The following is a 16,129-nucleotide window of genomic DNA, read 5'->3' on the forward strand; positions in this document are numbered from 1 at the left end:
TGGATCAAATGTACGATGGAGCATATGATTCAATCTGACAGGACAATGTGATGTGTATCCAGCTTTGTCGTGAGGACAGCCCGGATGAAGATGTGCCAGATGTGTGGGCGCATGTTTTAGTCCGCGTTAAGTGGTGCGAGCAGTGTGGCAGATGGAAACGAGTGGGCAGGAGCTACGCGGGGTAGATCTGGAGACGGTCGAGTTAGTCGTGCCAAGGACCTCGGTACGGATCAGAGCAAGGAGCTACCGCCCCTCGATCGTCGCAATCTTGGAAGCAAGCGCGAACCCAACTCCGCTATGATATAAACCATCCACTTCCGAAAATACCCATGGCCTCCTCATCGTGTTCATCGACAGCGCTGTCAGCACGATGGTGGACTTCACGCAACATCCTGTAAAGGGCGTGTACGCGCTGGCCGCCCTGGGCCTTGAGCTCGTGCGATTCCCACTATTCATTGTCAAATTCCTCTTCTTCGGTCGCCAGCACCCTAGCTGGACCTTTCGACAGGCCATCACTGTGCACGCCCTTTTCTCTGGGCTATGGCACGTGGCTACGGTGCAAGCTAAGACACCACTGCCTCTCACACCGGACCGGGAGAAGGAGCGATTCCTTGTCATCAAACCGGCGAAGGATGACGTATACAAAGGACCATTGAGGAGCAACAAGGACGTTGTGCCGGCAGAAATTGGTGCGACGTGGTTTCCTGCGCCATTGACCACGGGCAGCGATAAGAGCAACGTCAAGGTCGTCCTTCATATACACGGCGGCGCTTTCGTCACAGGTCAGTCGATAGCTTTTGTGATACACATCCCCGTGGCTGACTTTTACCAGGAGATGGAAGGACGGGACAATGCGGGGCTCCCGCAAAGAAACTTCTCAAGCACACCCTAGCCACACACGTCTTTTGTCCTCAGTATCGTCTCTCCACGCTGCCTGCATCCAAGACATCGAACCCTTTTCCAGCCGCGCTCCAAGACAGCCTCACGTCCTACCTATATCTCTTGAACGACCTCAAGATATCCCCAAAGAACATCATACTCTCCGGAGACTCGGCAGGCGGCAACCTCGCCATCTCCCTTCTTCGCTACATATCCGAGTACGGCTCCGACCTCGGTCTACCTGCTCCCTCGTCAGCGCTTCTCTGGTCGCCCTGGATCAACCCCGCCGATACCTCTGCATCATACGTTCATGACAATAGGAACTATGCCACAGACTACCTCTCTCCTCCCTTCACGTCCTGGGGCACCCAGGCATATGCTGGTGAAGCTGGCGAGCAGGTTCTGTCACAGCCATACATTTCGCACAAGAACCGAACATTCAAGACCGAGGTGCCTATCTGGGTGAATGGAGGGGGGGGAGAGATACTATACTTTGACGTAGTCGAATGGGCTGAGAAGATGAAGCAAGCAGGTAATGATGTACAGCTTGATATTGAAGAGCACGTTCCACACGATCTCTTACTCTTGGGTCACATCTTGGGATTCGAGCAAGAGGCTGTAAATATGGCTAAGCGGGCAGGCGAATGGTTGGAAGAGCGAAAGAGATAGGGATGGACGAGACATTTGAATCACATCGATCGCCTTGACGCTAGTTCTGTCCAATCGAAACATCTCGAATTGATGGAACTAGCCCGACTAGCGGAGTGACGGAGTGACGGAGTCGCGGGGCGACAGACTGCCCGGAATATGAATCGCCAAGTTCAAGTCATAACAGTCCAGGACGCTACCATCTAGGCAACTGCCCTCACAGTGACGTCTCAATTCAAGATATGGCAATGAATTGCAATTTCTCCATCTCATCGACAAGAATTGGTATCTTAGAGCGTGGGCGAGTAGGACTTCAAGTGAGTGAGAATACCTTCTGATTACCCAGTTGTTGGTAGTAGACACCGCCAGTAAAGTGATGTCGTAACGTCGTGACAAGCAGCCCGAGCTTGGCCCTGCCACATCTCAAGTATGCCGAAGCTCATCCAGTTACTATTATAGAATCACCGTCGGATAAACACAGAGCCCGCATCCGTACGACTCATTTGCGTCTCAAGGAGATTGTTCGGGAGTCGGAGACGACTCATATCTAACCGTTCAAAGGGTGTAGTAGTTTTGTGGTATAAAGCTGACCTAGTCGCTTTACCTTATAGACATCATACGCATCGCATCTCATCTCAAGCAGTCGTTTTCCTTTGTCGTCAATCGGCACTCGTTCTCTCTACTATGGCTTCGTATCAAGCAATTGGCAACTGCACGCCCGGTGCTATCTCTTGTCCAGTTATGTTTGGGGCCGAATTCGTTGCTATCAAATTGCTGCATTGGTCGACTGGGTTGAGAATGGTATTGCGCCCGAAACACTTGTTGCTAGGAACGCTGAGGATAAGGAACGCTTGCTCTGTCAATACCCAAAGAAAACGTTTTTCACTGGAAACCCCGCAAACTACACTGCAGCAGATTTTGTATGCCAATGAAGGGCATACGAGAGTAGCAGTCAAGGGATACGATAGCTGTGTGGTTTACCGATCTAATGTAGTCTTAGTGGGCCTGGCTGGTAGCATTCGATAAATTTGTGGCATCTCTCCGGTATCGATGGCAAACAAGCAAGTCACTATAATTCAAAATTTTAAATTTGTCAGCGGATTACTGTAACGTGCGCGAGGAGTTGTGGTGTCACTGTGGGCTCGCTCGAAATGCGTCATTAGGTGTGGATCTTCTGCACCAAAGTATATCAAGAGGGGCAGGGGCCATTACTTAGCGTCCCTGGGCCCTATTTCCGACTCCGCAATCCGTCAGGTTCTCAAGGCCAACATGATATACTTGTCCGGTGGCAATGATCTAGCGCGCAACTTTTAGAGACGGAATGAGACGCCCAAAATACATAAACGCACTCTTTCTGCGTCTGGAAATCCAGTATCCTTCGCACAACCCATACGATCCAAGTAACCATCCTTTCCGAAAACGAAAGAAAACATGAACGCCTCCTCAAAGAAGCCGACAGTCCTAGTCCTTGGCTCGACAGGCCAGATTGGTAAACTGGTGGTCAGAATCCTCGAGAACTCTCCAGATGTTCGCCTTCGCCTGTGTTCGCGGCGTGCAGAAGCAGTGGAAAGGATCAAAAATGAAGGGAAAGAGGCCGTACATCTGGATCTGGACGATCCGAAGACTTTTGCATTCGCTCTAGCTGGCGTGGAACGTGTTTTCCTGTTGACCGGATACACAGTTGCGATGTTGACGCAAAGCAAGACATTCGTGGACGCCGCTGTGAAGGCTGGCGTGAAGCACATTGTTCATTTGGGCATTTTTGGCGAATGGGATACCACAGATCCGCACTTTGCTTGGCATCAGCTCATCGAGACCTACATCAAAGCAAGCGGTCTCGCTTGGACGCACCTTCACCCCAATATGTTCATGGACAACCTCCTGGCTGCCACTTCACCCAAAGCAGATCAGTTAACGCTCTACGTCGAGAACCGTCGCGTGGGTTGGATCGCGGTGAGCGACATCGCAGCGATGGCGGCAGCCGTTCTACGAGAAGGGCCTGACAAGCACCACGAACGCGACTACTGGATGAGCACTGATGTACTGGACGGCTCAGAGGTTGCGATAATTTTAAGTGAGGTCACTGGTCGGAGCATTGCTTTCAATCCCAAAGGACCGGACGATTTCAAGGCGCTGGTCTCAGCCCCGGGTTCGGGAGCGGAACGGTGGTACGCTGAGGGTGGAGTTGATTTTATGAGGCAAGTCGTCGATGGCCGGATGGGTTATATCGGAACTATTCGTGACGATGTTCCCTATGTGCTTGGAAGACCGGCGTTGACCTTCCGAGAGTGGGCTAGCGAGCACAGAGAAGAGTTCATCAGACTTGCTAGCGCTACTCATTAGTCTCGAAACGAGGGGCTATAAATGATGGTCTATTGAATTCTTGCTACAGACAATTTTCGCTGCATACATCTTACACTAGCCGGATCGTGCCCTCTTGAGCCTCGTTCCCAACAGACTGATGAGACGGTCCTGTTCCCGGCAGCCAAAGGACCATGGGCTGTATGCCGTTTCCTCCCAACAACGTACTAGATACATAAAAGTGTCGTCTTCTGCTTGCAGCAATATACAGCAAGGTTGCTACGCCGAACAGGCACGCTGAGAACCAGAAAAGCAGACTCATGAACCCGTTAACCAAACCACCTTCAACTCGGAATCTGTAGAAGCTGTAGGATACAGCAGGGAGGCTCAGCTGTATACAGTATAGAAGATTGATCAGAACCCTCCCTGCCAGTATGTTTGGCAGTATGAACCTTGACCCCTCAAGAAGGATTCCTAAGGTTGCCAATGTGATCATAAGCGTGGGCAGGCAGAAAAAGAAGACGACAACCGATGCGACTCTGATCTTCGTGGGGATATTGAAAGGATTCTCATGTTCAAGAGCCAACAATTCGCAGAGATAACGAGGTGGCATCGCAAGCCACGTGGCTGTTGACCAGTATAGGAGTGGTTGAGGGCGGATATAATGAGGAAGTTCCACCCCTAGAATAACAAGAGGGAACAGACTATGCGCTTGTGAGAAACATGTGATGAAGTTCTTGTCTTACTACGTACAGGTTAAAGGGGCCCAAGTCCAGAGTAAGATCAAGCAATGACATAAAGCCATGAACTTCATCGCTATCAAGGATAACAAGATAGCGGTAAAGTGCGTAGAATGTGGGCAAGTATAATAAGGTCGCTGCAGTTACAGATACCCTATGATGATCAGTTGCTTATCACGATCCCTCATGAGCGCGCCGTACCATTGTGCATATATTGCTAATGGACGTTAGCATGTTTTGTCTCTGTATTCGACCATCGATATCTGAGTAGGTAGCTTACAAAGATTTCGCAAACCTATGTCCGTCCTCAGTCTGTCCCGAATAACATTAGGGTCGAATGCGAAAACCATCGTTGTTTGTTGACTGCAATAGCCCGCGATACGATATGTGCTCTTATAGATAAGCAGCACAGAATACAAATGAACTCTGCGTGCACGATGAAGAAATGGTAATGCTGACTCCAGGGCAGTTAGCTCTCACAACATAGCCACTTCGACGCGCAGTCGGTAGGCTGACGCGGAAGCTGTGCACGCCACTCCTTTGTTTGGGGTGTGTGCGCTATCAGCCCCCACCTGCTCAGGTAAGACGGCGGCCTTACAAGGAACACCATCCCCAATAGCCGCAGGCAACTTTCCTCACTTCACCACATAGCGTTTTCGCCTGGCACCAGCTCACCTTGCTATCTGAGAAATCACTTGCAAGAACTATTGTCTGCGTACATGCCCTCGCAAATCCACGTACGCGTTCCCCAGTCGCGCTATGCCTTTGCGCAGCGTCCGACACACCGTTTACGAACCTCTCGGCAGCGATGCTATTCGACTTTTGTTTGTGAAACCTGGCTTCAAAGATGAGCCCATAGAATGCGCTTTGATCACTGTGGCCAACCTGGCTGAGTCGCCCCCGTATCATGCACTCTCGTATGTTTGGGGTGAGTCCGAAGACGCAGCCTCTATAATCTGCAACGGTGCGGAGATGGCTATCACCAAAAGATTGGCCGATACTCTCATACATCTGCGACGTACCCCAGGATGGCGCTCTGTCGTACCCTGGTCTAAAGATCACCCACTGCATTCTAGCAAGAACGCGTGGAAGGGTTTCGCACGAAGCCGACACGAGCAATATCAAGAAAGTGAATGGGAGAAAGAGAGCTTGTTGTGGATCGATGCTCTCTGCATAGATCAGACCAATCACGAGGAGAGGGCAAGCCAGGTCAAGATGATGGGCAAAATCTATAGTTGTGCCGCGGCTGTCACCATATGGCTCGGCGCAGAAGACAAGCAGTTACCAGATTCCATTTCGAACTTCGATGTCGAGTCTGGTATTCACATCAGCACGTATGGACGAATACCAGTCTTGCTTTCCTTCATTGCGCAAGCGCTGCGGAACGTGAAAAGGCCACAGAACAGATTGGCCTCCATCACACCCGCTGAAAACTCACTCCAGCGCAACAGAGCGTACGGATTTCCCAAGCCTAACGCCCCGGATTGGGAAATTGTACGTGACTTCTTCGCGAACCCCTGGTTTGAAAGAGTGTGGGTGGTGCAGGAGGCAGTCCTCGCGAGCAGAGCAATGGTGTTGATAGGCGACTGGGAAGTCGATTGGGCAGCCATCGGAGATGCGGCCTCATGGTTCCAGACTAAGGGCTACGCCTTGCCTGCAGTGTTGAAATACGAACTCCAAGATCAACAGGACCTCTTGCCGGTTGCCAAGGCTGTCTCAGTGTGGAAGCAATGTTCTTCGCCTGGCAAGCAGATTGCGCTATTGGATTTGCTCCAGGCATTTCGCAACAGATTGGCCACAGACCCTAGAGACAAAGTGTATTCGACGTTCGGCATAGCAACGGAACTAGCTGATGTTGAAGCACATGGGTTTCACCAGCTTCTCGAACCAGACTATGAGAAGCCCGTCCTCGATGTATACCGTGATGTTGCTAGGTTCTTGATCATTGAACATGGGAGTCTCGATGTCCTTTCGGACGCGGGACTACCCTTGGAGCCATCATGGCCATCGTGGGTCCCAGATTGGCGTCAAAACAAAGCTTCGAATACCTTGACAACTATGCCATCTGCCAAGAACTATAACGCGAGCGGAAACGGGTCGCTATCCATGGGTTTTAGTGATAATTCTGCTATACTTTCGCTCGAGGGCATCGATGTCGACCATGTAGCGGCCTACGGTCATAAGCTTGCAAGCTACGGCTTTGGCTATGTGACGTATCAAGAAGAGGTCGACTTCGTAAACATGGCATGGGGACTTGTGGAGCCTGCTGAGACAGCATCAGCTTCGAACGCGGACAAGGCCGTGATTAGAACATTCATCCAAACACTGACGGCTGGCCAGAACAACGATCCGGGCTTCTTTGGCCACGCTGTAAGTTGGTTCGCGCAACACACCCAAATCTCTCGCATCGCGTCCTTATTGCAACGTATGCCACGGGCCTCGAGACATAGTGCGGATTCCGGGCGATTTCATGAGGCGTTCGTTCGGGCTTGCGTCGATAGACGATTTTTCGTGACTAGAAATGGCTTGATGGGCATTGGGCCAGACGCGATGAAAGAAGGAGATATCATTGCGATACTGTTTGGCGGACGCGTACCATATGTGATTAGAACTGTGGATCAAAATCATAAGTTAGTTGGGGAATGCTACGTGGTGGGGTTGATGAATGGGGAAGCGATGTCAACATGGAAAGATGAAGGAAGCAAGAGAAAGGTCTTTGACTTACTCTAGAGCCAAACCTGCATGTATAATCTAGCTCAAGATCTTGCACCTGTAGGAAGACATGGAATGGGTGTGTAGGAGGTTTTCTACCATTGCCGATCAACGAATGCATAGGTCTTTGGCCCATGGCTCCACTACGTTCAATCGGACGCTACTCCATAGCGACATAAGAGAGCTCACGGGACAGGCGCAAATGATGTCGGCGACTGGTTTGCGGATCACATATCTCAATAATAACCTTTCTTTTACTTGGATAGGTGTCTAGGTGTAGAGTGCGGCTGAGAATACGTAGCCAAATCACCATTCGTTTTTGCTTTTCCTGAGGTGTCGAAGGTCAAACAGCGATCGACCGGGGGCGCGTGTAGATAAGCCCCTTTGGCGTCATTCCAGATCTGCGAGCCTGAATGTGCGAGGTTATTAATGAGATAACAAGTGGCTTTCAGGACTTCAGCTGAAGCATATCAGCGCGAATGGTAACACTGCTCTAAGCGACCGTGAAGTTTAGTGCCTATGCCGAGCCTACCTAGGCACGATGAATGCCGGTGAGCGGGCTGCGAGTCAAGCGTCTCTTCAACCGCGTTCGTACTTACTCTTATTGAAAGAACATCTGGGTCATTTGAGCTTGCTTGATACGACGGCACGGTGGTCTTGATGTCTGTTTCTCCGTGGAGGCTGCGCCGCGACCCGCGCCGCAGCCGTTGCCGCAGGGCTCAGCCTGGACGTTACCTGTTTAGGACTAGTCTAGGCTTCATTAGTCAGTTCCTCCGCTGGGATTCCTTCTATCACTTGTATTCCCCGCTCTTTCCCATGATTACAATGCTAAATCTCGCCACGAAGCCCACTGCAGACTCCAAATCCGCTTTCCTGGGTCTGTGCTGTCGGCACGAAGGCCTTTAACGGTCTAATCGTAGGAAGCGCAGAGATCATGATATCCGCAACCCTGCTACCTCGGTCAATGACTTTTCACGTCTTCGACGAGCATCTGGCCGACTCGTGGGAGCAATGTCAAATAACTCATGAGCGAGATTTTTAGTCGATTTCCAGCCAAGACGACCACATTGTTGATAGCTGACCACAACCTGTCCGTCCGCTATGTTCTGTCTGAGCTTTACCTTGTTCGTTGCGACCCTAGTCAACGTGGCGTGCGCTCGAAGTGTTAATGGAAGCGCACCCACAGTCCCATGGCTCTCCCCCGGCTACTGTGTAAGCTCAACATCATCTTTTGTTGCTATTCTGACTTTCTCTAGTGTATGGCTCTGGCTTCAAGTCCTGTAGCTAAGCGCGTAACCTACCCTGGTCAGAACTCATACAATGCTAGTCTTGCTTCTTATTTCGATGGAAAGAGTAGATTAACACCCAGCTGCATTGTGCAACCCACAACTGCCGAGGAGGTCTCCACGATCGTGAAGGTTCTTGCGGCTGCCAGTCTACAGAAGACTTGCCAATTCGCCGTGCGATCCGGTGGCCACACCCCGATCCCTAGGGCCAATAACATCGAAAATGGAGTTACGATTGATCTGCTGAATATGAATGGAACTACCTACGATGCTGATTCCAAGATAGCAAGTATCTTGCCAGCAGCGAGATGGGGCTCTGTTTACGCAGCTCTAGAGCCGTTAGGACGTATGGTAGCTGGAGGCCGAGGAAGCACTGTCGGTGTCGGCGGCTTTCTACTTGGTGGTGGAATATCCCACTACGCTCCTCGCGTTGGACTATCTTGCGACAACGTGATCAATTTCCAGGTCGTTCTTGCTGATGGCCGTATCGTGAATGCCAATAAGCGGACAAATGCAGATCTGTTCACCGCTCTCAAAGGCGGTAACAGCAATTTTGGCATCGTGACACGATACGACATGGAGACTTTCGAGAACGAGGATCTTTGGGGAGGTATTGTTTCCTGGCCTGCATCCACTGTCAACCAACACTTCAAGTCGCTTGTTAATTTTGGTCTCGATCCAAACAGAGACCCAAATGCTGCTTTGATCCTGTTCCAAGGATACTCAACAGCCAGTCCCGTGGACGTCGTAAGAGCGGCCTTCGATTACACCAAGCCTGTGGTTCGCCCAGCTGCATACAACGAGTTCTTTGCAGTCAACAACACTCTCAGCGATTCGACCAAAATCCAGCCGATGAGTGCAATCGCTGCAGAATTTGGCAGTGACACAACTAAAAGGTACGTATTCCAGTACGCATGTTGTGGAAATATCGCTAACGCGAGTAACTAGGGTTCAATTTCGCACTCTTTCGTTCAAGATCGATCTCGAGACTCTTCAAGAGACAGCGCGTCTATACAACACCGTCATTACGGAGCTTCAAACCAAGGCTTCTGGCCAATGGCGCGTCTCGTGCTTACATCAGGTTTTTGCCACAAGCTATACCGCGAACAGTACAGCCAGAGGCGGCAACGTGCTGGGCATGGAGCGCTACAGCGAGAACTTTATCATGTACCAGTCTTACCTGCTTTGGTCTGAAGCTAAGGATGATGAACTGTTCATTAGCCTGGGTAAAATGTTGACCGATGGCATCCGGAAGTTTGCCACAGAAAGGAGTACGGGAGTAGAATACCTTTACCTTAACTATGCCGACAAGGACCAAGATCCACTTTCAGCTTACGGTGCTGACAAGGTGTTGTTCATGAAGAAGGTCGCAAAGAAGTACGATCCCTTCGGCGTCTACCAGAGACTACTGCCGGGAGGATTCAAGATTTCCCAGGTGTGAGGGGGTGATGTTATATCTGTAGCAAGACTTTTTCTCTTCGAGCCCCCGTTAGCCAAGTCTTAACATCAAATCAATCCTGTTAGGCGAAGTAACTACACTCGACTGCTTCCTGCTATAGTTTGTTCATTATATAAAGAGAAATCCGTCCAACTTGCTTACACTAACAATTGATTCGTGAAGCCATCTGTCAACCCAATAGACATGACCGTGTTTGATCGCTGTGCGGATTGCAGTGGTAACAGCGTTTATGTAGATGCGTAGATTGTAATTCTTAGGATCGACCACGTTGTTTTTACGGAACGGTTGGTACTGTTATGAACTACAAATCGATAGTTTGAACTCTTACTGACCGGCTACATAGTTTACTAAACTACTGTCTCATCCACAAAAGACTGTAGAACACCGAGGTCAAGATATCCCATCATGTGCTGTCTGTTATGTTCTAATAAAGGAGTATATCGGAATCGCGCTTCCAATTTCGGAACTTGCAGGCGGCCTGGAGTGGAGCACGTTAGCGTCCTGCGGCTGAGCGGTCTTTGCAATCTTCCAACCACCACACCACTGTCCACCATCATACAGCCTAGAGGAATTAACGGGAGCTACCTTTAAACTTCGAGATTTCGGCCCCCAAATGATTATGTCATGTTCTAGGCCCCGCCTGTCCTCCACTATTCGATCTTAGGGCTGGAGGCGAGTTTCAAGGCGTCATGCAGGCGCCACAGCGCCAGGATCCCGCGCAAGCTGACTGAGTGTGCACACAGCATTGGCCCACTACCATCGAGACCAAACATGCATCATTTCCTTGTGCATATTGACCGGTTCTCAATCGTTATCTGGCTCAGATCGAAAGATTACCGTGCTAGTTAACAGTATCGGGATGCACTCTTTGTGCCGCGACAGGGGCGACTTACAGGACACACGCACGACTCAGGGTTGCACGACGGGGTTCTCAGGTTGTACCCCAATGATAAGTGTCCGCTTTGTGAGGTGGCTGGTCTTGGCTGGGCTGTTCCAAGCTTTGAGTCGGCGACGGCGTGCAGTTTACTTCAGACTGCTACCATGCTCTTTATCTAAAGTTACTACATGCATCACTCTTTTTTCCTTCGTTTCTGTGGGTGTGTGACGGCAACAACAAGATTCAGTCGCTGACGCGCTGTCGCAAGTCCACTCGACCAACTCGAAAGATAGCCTACCAAGAGACCGAGCTTCTGGACGTGGTCTGGAACAGGCTACAACGATGGCCAAAAATTGGAGCTACGATAGGCTACTGACTCCCCATGTATTCAGACACGACCAGGATATAACCGAGTAGGTCATGGTAGGCTAATTCGAGGTATGGCAGACATGCTGATCTAACTAAAGGTTGTCGGTGAACGACGAATTCCGCGATACAATCGGATTACTCCATACGCAAGATTCGCAGATGCCATTGCGGCGACTCTCTTCTTCGCAGTATGCTCCGTCCGATCCATCACCGTATCTTCCGCAATACGATTCCACTCAACAACACAATGGCCCGGACAGCTCTAGCAGAAAAAGCTCCGAAAGCTTCCGATCGACCGCTACTGGAAGCAGCACCACAAAATTGAAGAACCTCCTCCGAAGGCGACCACTGCCAAAATATCTCCGAGGCTCCATTAGAAGACATGCTGCCGCCGACATTGAACCCGCACGAGTTGGTCGCGGTATTTGGAAAGATCAGCTGTTGAGCGATCGGTCATTCCGTACGATGGCCATGACGATGAGCGCTCTTGCACTCGGTATGATTATCCTGATCGCGTGTAACATCAAGCATATTGTCAACCGCACAAATGTAGGCTCTACCTCCGTGGGTGGGGAGCCAGATTCTTGCAAGAGGGTCACGCACACTAACACAGCTTGCCTACTCTTCATCAACGTATGCGCGACCATGGTCCTGGGAATGAGCAACACTTATCAGCAAATTGTCACTTCTCTTAGAATAAGCGACTTAAGATATGCGTTGTCAAAATTTGGAGACTCTAGAGTAGGAACAAATTCGCCGTTGAACATCCGGCATAAGGAAAAAGGCAAGAAGCGCGCATGGGCTGCGTGGTTCCTCTTAATCTTCACATCGATGCCAGTACACTTTCTCGCAAACTCCCTCATAGGCCCTTCATATACCCAGGAATTACCTGAAGTTGTCGAGTTCAACCCTGTGGATCTACCAGAACTTAACGTCACTTCAATCAGCGAGTTGAGTGGTGGGCTTTATTTGAACGGTGATTTATCGTTTCCATGTTGGAGCGCATTCCGGTACGGGCCTGACGACGACACTACTGTTTGTGATTAATACTAACCGTTAGCAGTAAGTCATGCTTCCAAGTCATGCTTCCCAGTCATGCATCTGGTGCTTGCAAACAACATGCACAACCTAGACGCACACTGAATGTTTCCACACGACGGGCAGATATCCGCACGCAGCTGGGCACATGCTAATCACACTTTCGACTCAGGTTCAGGGAAGGCTCACTACCCGATCCATTTCGTCGACGTCTCGTCAATGGACGATGGTATCTTTAACGAATACCAGGAAAACTTCGACATGTCTTGGCGCAAAATGATGGTTCACTATACCACAGAAAATTGTACACAATATAATCAGACTGTCAAGATCGAAGGAGTCAATGATCTTGAGACAAAAGAATTAGTATTTTCTCAATATTCCTATCCATCCGCTTATAGGGCAGGCAATTGTTCCATGGGAGAGGATGTCATCTGTACGCTACACGAACAAACGGCATCTAAATGCCGTCTGAACGTCCGTATGAGTGCCGCGTTTGTGCTCATGGGCTGCTTGGTCATTAAAGCGGTGTACATGTGTGCTGTCAATCTGTTAGCTCGTGGCAAGGTAAAGCAGCATTGTCTGACATTCGGTGACGTGATCGTTGCGTCTGCGGCTGATCCAGCGCTCAAGTTGCAAGGGTCTGTAATCTCCTTTCACACTGTCAGCTAATCCGCTAACGACGAGTAGAGAGTGTATGGTCAACGCTACTGACAGCTTTCGTCGACTGTATTCACATACCTGTCACAAGCACTGCTTCAACCATGAAGAGTCCAAAACTGGTGGTAAGAATAGATCTCAATGATTAAACTACCTTGTAACATTGACACATGTACAGACGAGATTGGCCACTGCCAGAAATGCAAGAAATGGAACACGAAGGACAAATTTGCAAATCTTCCACAACCTACCATCGCAACCAAGATCAAAAAGAGTCTGATCAGCAACCTCGGCAACACGGCGTTGACGCAGATGTTGATTATGATGTTCTGTAGCCTTGCACTTCTTACCGCTTCGCTGACGGCTGCTGTGCTGTAAGTTATCACGTTCTTAGCGAGATTTCCCACTAAGAAACTCAAACAGCTTGGGATCTTCTGCTACTCGCCGGAACCGTTATTGTCAGAAGCATGGGCCTGATGCTCCAGATTTTCGGGGATGCCACATGAGCTCAACGGAGTATTTCGAATCGATATCCGGCGGCTTTGGAGGCTTCAACCGCTCTTTAACAGTCACTTCCCTTACTCCAGATAACCTGTCCAACGAATTCATCGCGTTCGGCATGTAAGTTATGCCCACTGCTAAGCTTCCCTAGTTGCCACGCCTAAGCTCACATTGCATAGCTCCAACGCTGCACAGTTCATATACTCCCTTCTCTATCTTATGATGATATACAACATCACACTCATATCGCAAGAATCCGACTGGGGTAAACTCGAATACCGCCGCAAACGCATCCGCACAACACTCGTCTCTGGTACCTCTTTCAACCAGACTTACCTGCTGCAACTGCCCAAGAAGATCCTCTTTCCCATCATGGCCTATTCTACCCTTACGCACTGGATGCTCGGCGAGGCCTTGCAAGCGCATGAAGCTATCTGGATCGAACATAGCCCAGGACGACACGTCGAGCACTCCAAATACATACTGAAGTGGGCTGCGTATCCTCTGTGGTTCGCAACATTTCTGATCCTTTTGATGACAGCTGTGTGCTGGTGGGCTTTTACGTATAAGCGCGAGGGTTTTATTCCGCAGATGTTTGGCAGCGTGAGAGTGATCATGGCATCGACGACGTCACTGGACGGATTTCCGGATAATGGGATCCAGTGGGGGGATTTGGGTGGTGAGGGAGAGCGGTTCAGACATGCAGGTTTGAGTGCGGAAGACGTGGGAAAGATTGAACCACATGAGTTATATGCTGGAGTTGAAGAGAAAGAGGAACCAGTAGACGGAGATGATGAAAAGAAAAGGCTCTGAAGCGCAAGCTCGTTGGACTGTACTTAGCGTCAAAGCGCCAGCGCGTCAGTACGTTGATGCGGTTCAGTTCGTCACATTTTCTACCACTCGCCAAATAGTTGATTCACCCCGATGACTCTCCAGGCTCTTCATAAATGGGAAAATCGTTCGCTATGCCATATAAGACCACGCGACACTGAGGATTAGTCCTCATTGCCATCCGTCCAAACTTGCGGTGCTGTTTCAAAGACACTTACAGTGACCGTGCGCCAGATGAACACCGTCGCCAGTTGAACACCCCACCAACAACAACAACCCAACTTCAACGCGTCATAACTCAACCACCATAAATCCAATTCAAGAAGCGATTGCAGAAATAGAATCGCGCGATCCAGGAGAACAATTCTCGTACCAACAAATTGCTAAAAAGTACGGCGTCAACCGCGTTACGCTGATAAGACGGCACAAACACGAAACCGAGGACTATAGCGTACGCAACCAATCCCTGCACCCAGAACGCGAAGCCGAGCTTGTACAATATATCGAAACGCTTACCGAACGACGTTTGCCACCTACAAGAACAATAATACAACAGTTTGCCAGTCAGTTAGCTGGCAAACCGGTCTCCGAAAGCTAGGTTAACCGGTATCTCCGCCGGCATCCCAACTATCTCATCTCTCGCTCAGGCAAAGCCATGGCCAAGGAGCGTACAAAAGCTAATTCAGGGGCTAAGTACAGCTTGTATTTCAAGCTTTTACATAAAAAGATAGAGAAGTACAATATACAACCCATCTATATATTTAATATAGACGAAAAGGGGTTTCAACTTAGCCAGGTTAGCAATACAAAACGTATATTCAGCAGAAGACTGTACGAGCAAAAAGAGGCAAGGCAAGCACTTAAAGATGGCTCAACTAAGTGGATAACGGTTATAGCTTGTATTTGTTCGGATGGTACAGCTTTAAGTCCAACTCTCATCTTCCAGGGAGCCAACAGAGCCGTTCAATCGAGCTAGGTTAACGCTGTACAAGCAGAAGAACACTCAGTATTTACTACGTCATCACCTTCTGGCTAGACCAACAACGATATTGGGTTAGCTTGGCTCAAGGGGGTACTTGAACGGGAGACCAGACGATACGCTTTAACTAGGTATCAATTATTGATCCTTAACGGCCACGGATCCCATGTAACCATCGACTTTATTGAGTATTGCCACGACAACAAGATCCTCTTGTTTGTATTTCTACCTCACGCTACCTATACGCTTCAACCACTTAATATAGTAATGTTCAAACCCCTAGCAACAGCTTACTCAACTCAGTTATCTAGATACCTACAGGACAGCTAGGGGTTGCTCAATTTAACCAAAGGAGACTTCTTCCCGCTCTTCTAGAGGTCCTGGACCTCTGTATTTAGGCCTCAACTCATTAAAAGGTCTTTTAAAGCCACCGGTATACAGCCAGCTAACCTAGACGTTGTACTTAAGAGGTTTGCCAAGGAGGCTTCAGATTCTGAAAGCAGCCAGTTAGTCCTCTCTAGAGACGATTAGCTCAAGCTCAAATTAATCGTACGCCGTAAGGTGAAGGATTAGAGCAGTAAGGACGTCAAGAAGCTTCAACAAAGCTTGTGCTACATCTTAGCTCAAAACAGTATACTTCATGAGGAGATCAGGGGCCTTAGGCAGTCCCTAGCCATCAAGGAGAGGCGACCAAAGCAGTCCTTCACCCTCTAGCTTAATAAGGACGAGGTTTACCATAGGGGAGCCAAAATATAGTCGCCCAGAAGTGTACAACGAGCTCGCGATCGTCAGGCATTACAACAACAACAAGCCGAGCTTGAAAAGCTTTAAAAAGCTAAGCAAGCCAAG

The 16,129-nt window shown here is 49.5% G+C and overlaps 8 protein-coding genes across 8 annotated transcripts; 7 read left to right on the forward strand and 1 right to left on the reverse strand.

The window, feature by feature from the left end:
- Window positions 1-247: 247 nt before the first annotated feature.
- CC77DRAFT_440261 (alpha/beta-hydrolase) lies at window positions 248-1,659 on the forward strand. Its single transcript, XM_018531696.1, has 2 exons — window positions 248-782; window positions 833-1,659. Exons 1-2 carry the CDS (start codon window positions 371-373, stop codon window positions 1,546-1,548), a joined length of 1,128 nt encoding a protein of 375 aa, XP_018381265.1. The 5' UTR covers window positions 248-370; the 3' UTR covers window positions 1,549-1,659.
- A 1,039-nt stretch (window positions 1,660-2,698) lies between these two features.
- CC77DRAFT_1024768 (NmrA family protein) lies at window positions 2,699-4,028 on the forward strand. Its single transcript, XM_018525933.1, has one exon. The coding sequence runs from the start codon at window positions 2,959-2,961 to the stop codon at window positions 3,868-3,870; it is 912 nt and encodes a 303-aa protein (XP_018381266.1). The 5' UTR covers window positions 2,699-2,958; the 3' UTR covers window positions 3,871-4,028.
- On the reverse strand, window positions 3,899-5,065 carry CC77DRAFT_1024769 (hypothetical protein; the record flags this gene model as incomplete). Its single annotated transcript, XM_018525934.1, has 3 exons — window positions 4,849-5,065; window positions 4,582-4,785; window positions 3,899-4,532 (listed from the first exon to the last, which is right to left on the reverse strand). Coding segments are annotated over exons 2-3 (631 nt in total), but the record flags the coding sequence as incomplete, so codon positions are not given.
- Window positions 5,066-5,186: 121 nt separating this feature from the next.
- Window positions 5,187-7,757, forward strand: CC77DRAFT_1024770 (hypothetical protein). Its single transcript, XM_018525935.1, has one exon. The coding sequence runs from the start codon at window positions 5,328-5,330 to the stop codon at window positions 7,296-7,298; it is 1,971 nt and encodes a 656-aa protein (XP_018381268.1). The 5' UTR covers window positions 5,187-5,327; the 3' UTR covers window positions 7,299-7,757.
- A 782-nt stretch (window positions 7,758-8,539) lies between these two features.
- On the forward strand, window positions 8,540-10,007 carry CC77DRAFT_1034795 (FAD-binding domain-containing protein; the record flags this gene model as incomplete). The annotated part of the gene is made up of 2 exons (XM_018526894.1): window positions 8,540-9,462; window positions 9,515-10,007. The coding sequence occupies 2 exons, from the start codon at window positions 8,540-8,542 to the stop codon at window positions 10,005-10,007; spliced, it is 1,416 nt and encodes a 471-aa protein (XP_018381269.1).
- A 1,501-nt stretch (window positions 10,008-11,508) lies between these two features.
- Window positions 11,509-12,843, forward strand: CC77DRAFT_921014 (hypothetical protein; the record flags this gene model as incomplete). The annotated part of the gene is made up of 2 exons (XM_018533716.1): window positions 11,509-12,306; window positions 12,493-12,843. Coding segments are annotated over 2 exons (1,149 nt in total), but the record flags the coding sequence as incomplete, so codon positions are not given.
- On the forward strand, window positions 12,844-14,283 carry CC77DRAFT_945870 (hypothetical protein; the record flags this gene model as incomplete). Its single annotated transcript, XM_018535047.1, has 5 exons — window positions 12,844-12,950; window positions 13,000-13,094; window positions 13,148-13,343; window positions 13,393-13,590; window positions 13,650-14,283. The coding sequence occupies 5 exons, from the start codon at window positions 12,844-12,846 to the stop codon at window positions 14,281-14,283; spliced, it is 1,230 nt and encodes a 409-aa protein (XP_018381271.1).
- A 325-nt stretch (window positions 14,284-14,608) lies between these two features.
- CC77DRAFT_1079369 (hypothetical protein) lies at window positions 14,609-15,403 on the forward strand. The gene has a single exon (XM_018529297.1). It carries the CDS (start codon window positions 14,957-14,959, stop codon window positions 15,275-15,277), a length of 321 nt encoding a protein of 106 aa, XP_018381272.1. The 5' UTR covers window positions 14,609-14,956; the 3' UTR covers window positions 15,278-15,403.
- The last annotated feature ends 726 nt before the right edge of the window (window positions 15,404-16,129 follow it).

This window comes from Alternaria alternata (assembly GCF_001642055.1).
Source record: "Alternaria alternata strain SRC1lrK2f unplaced genomic scaffold CC77scaffold_24, whole genome shotgun sequence".
NCBI lineage: Eukaryota > Fungi > Ascomycota > Dothideomycetes > Pleosporales > Pleosporaceae > Alternaria > Alternaria alternata.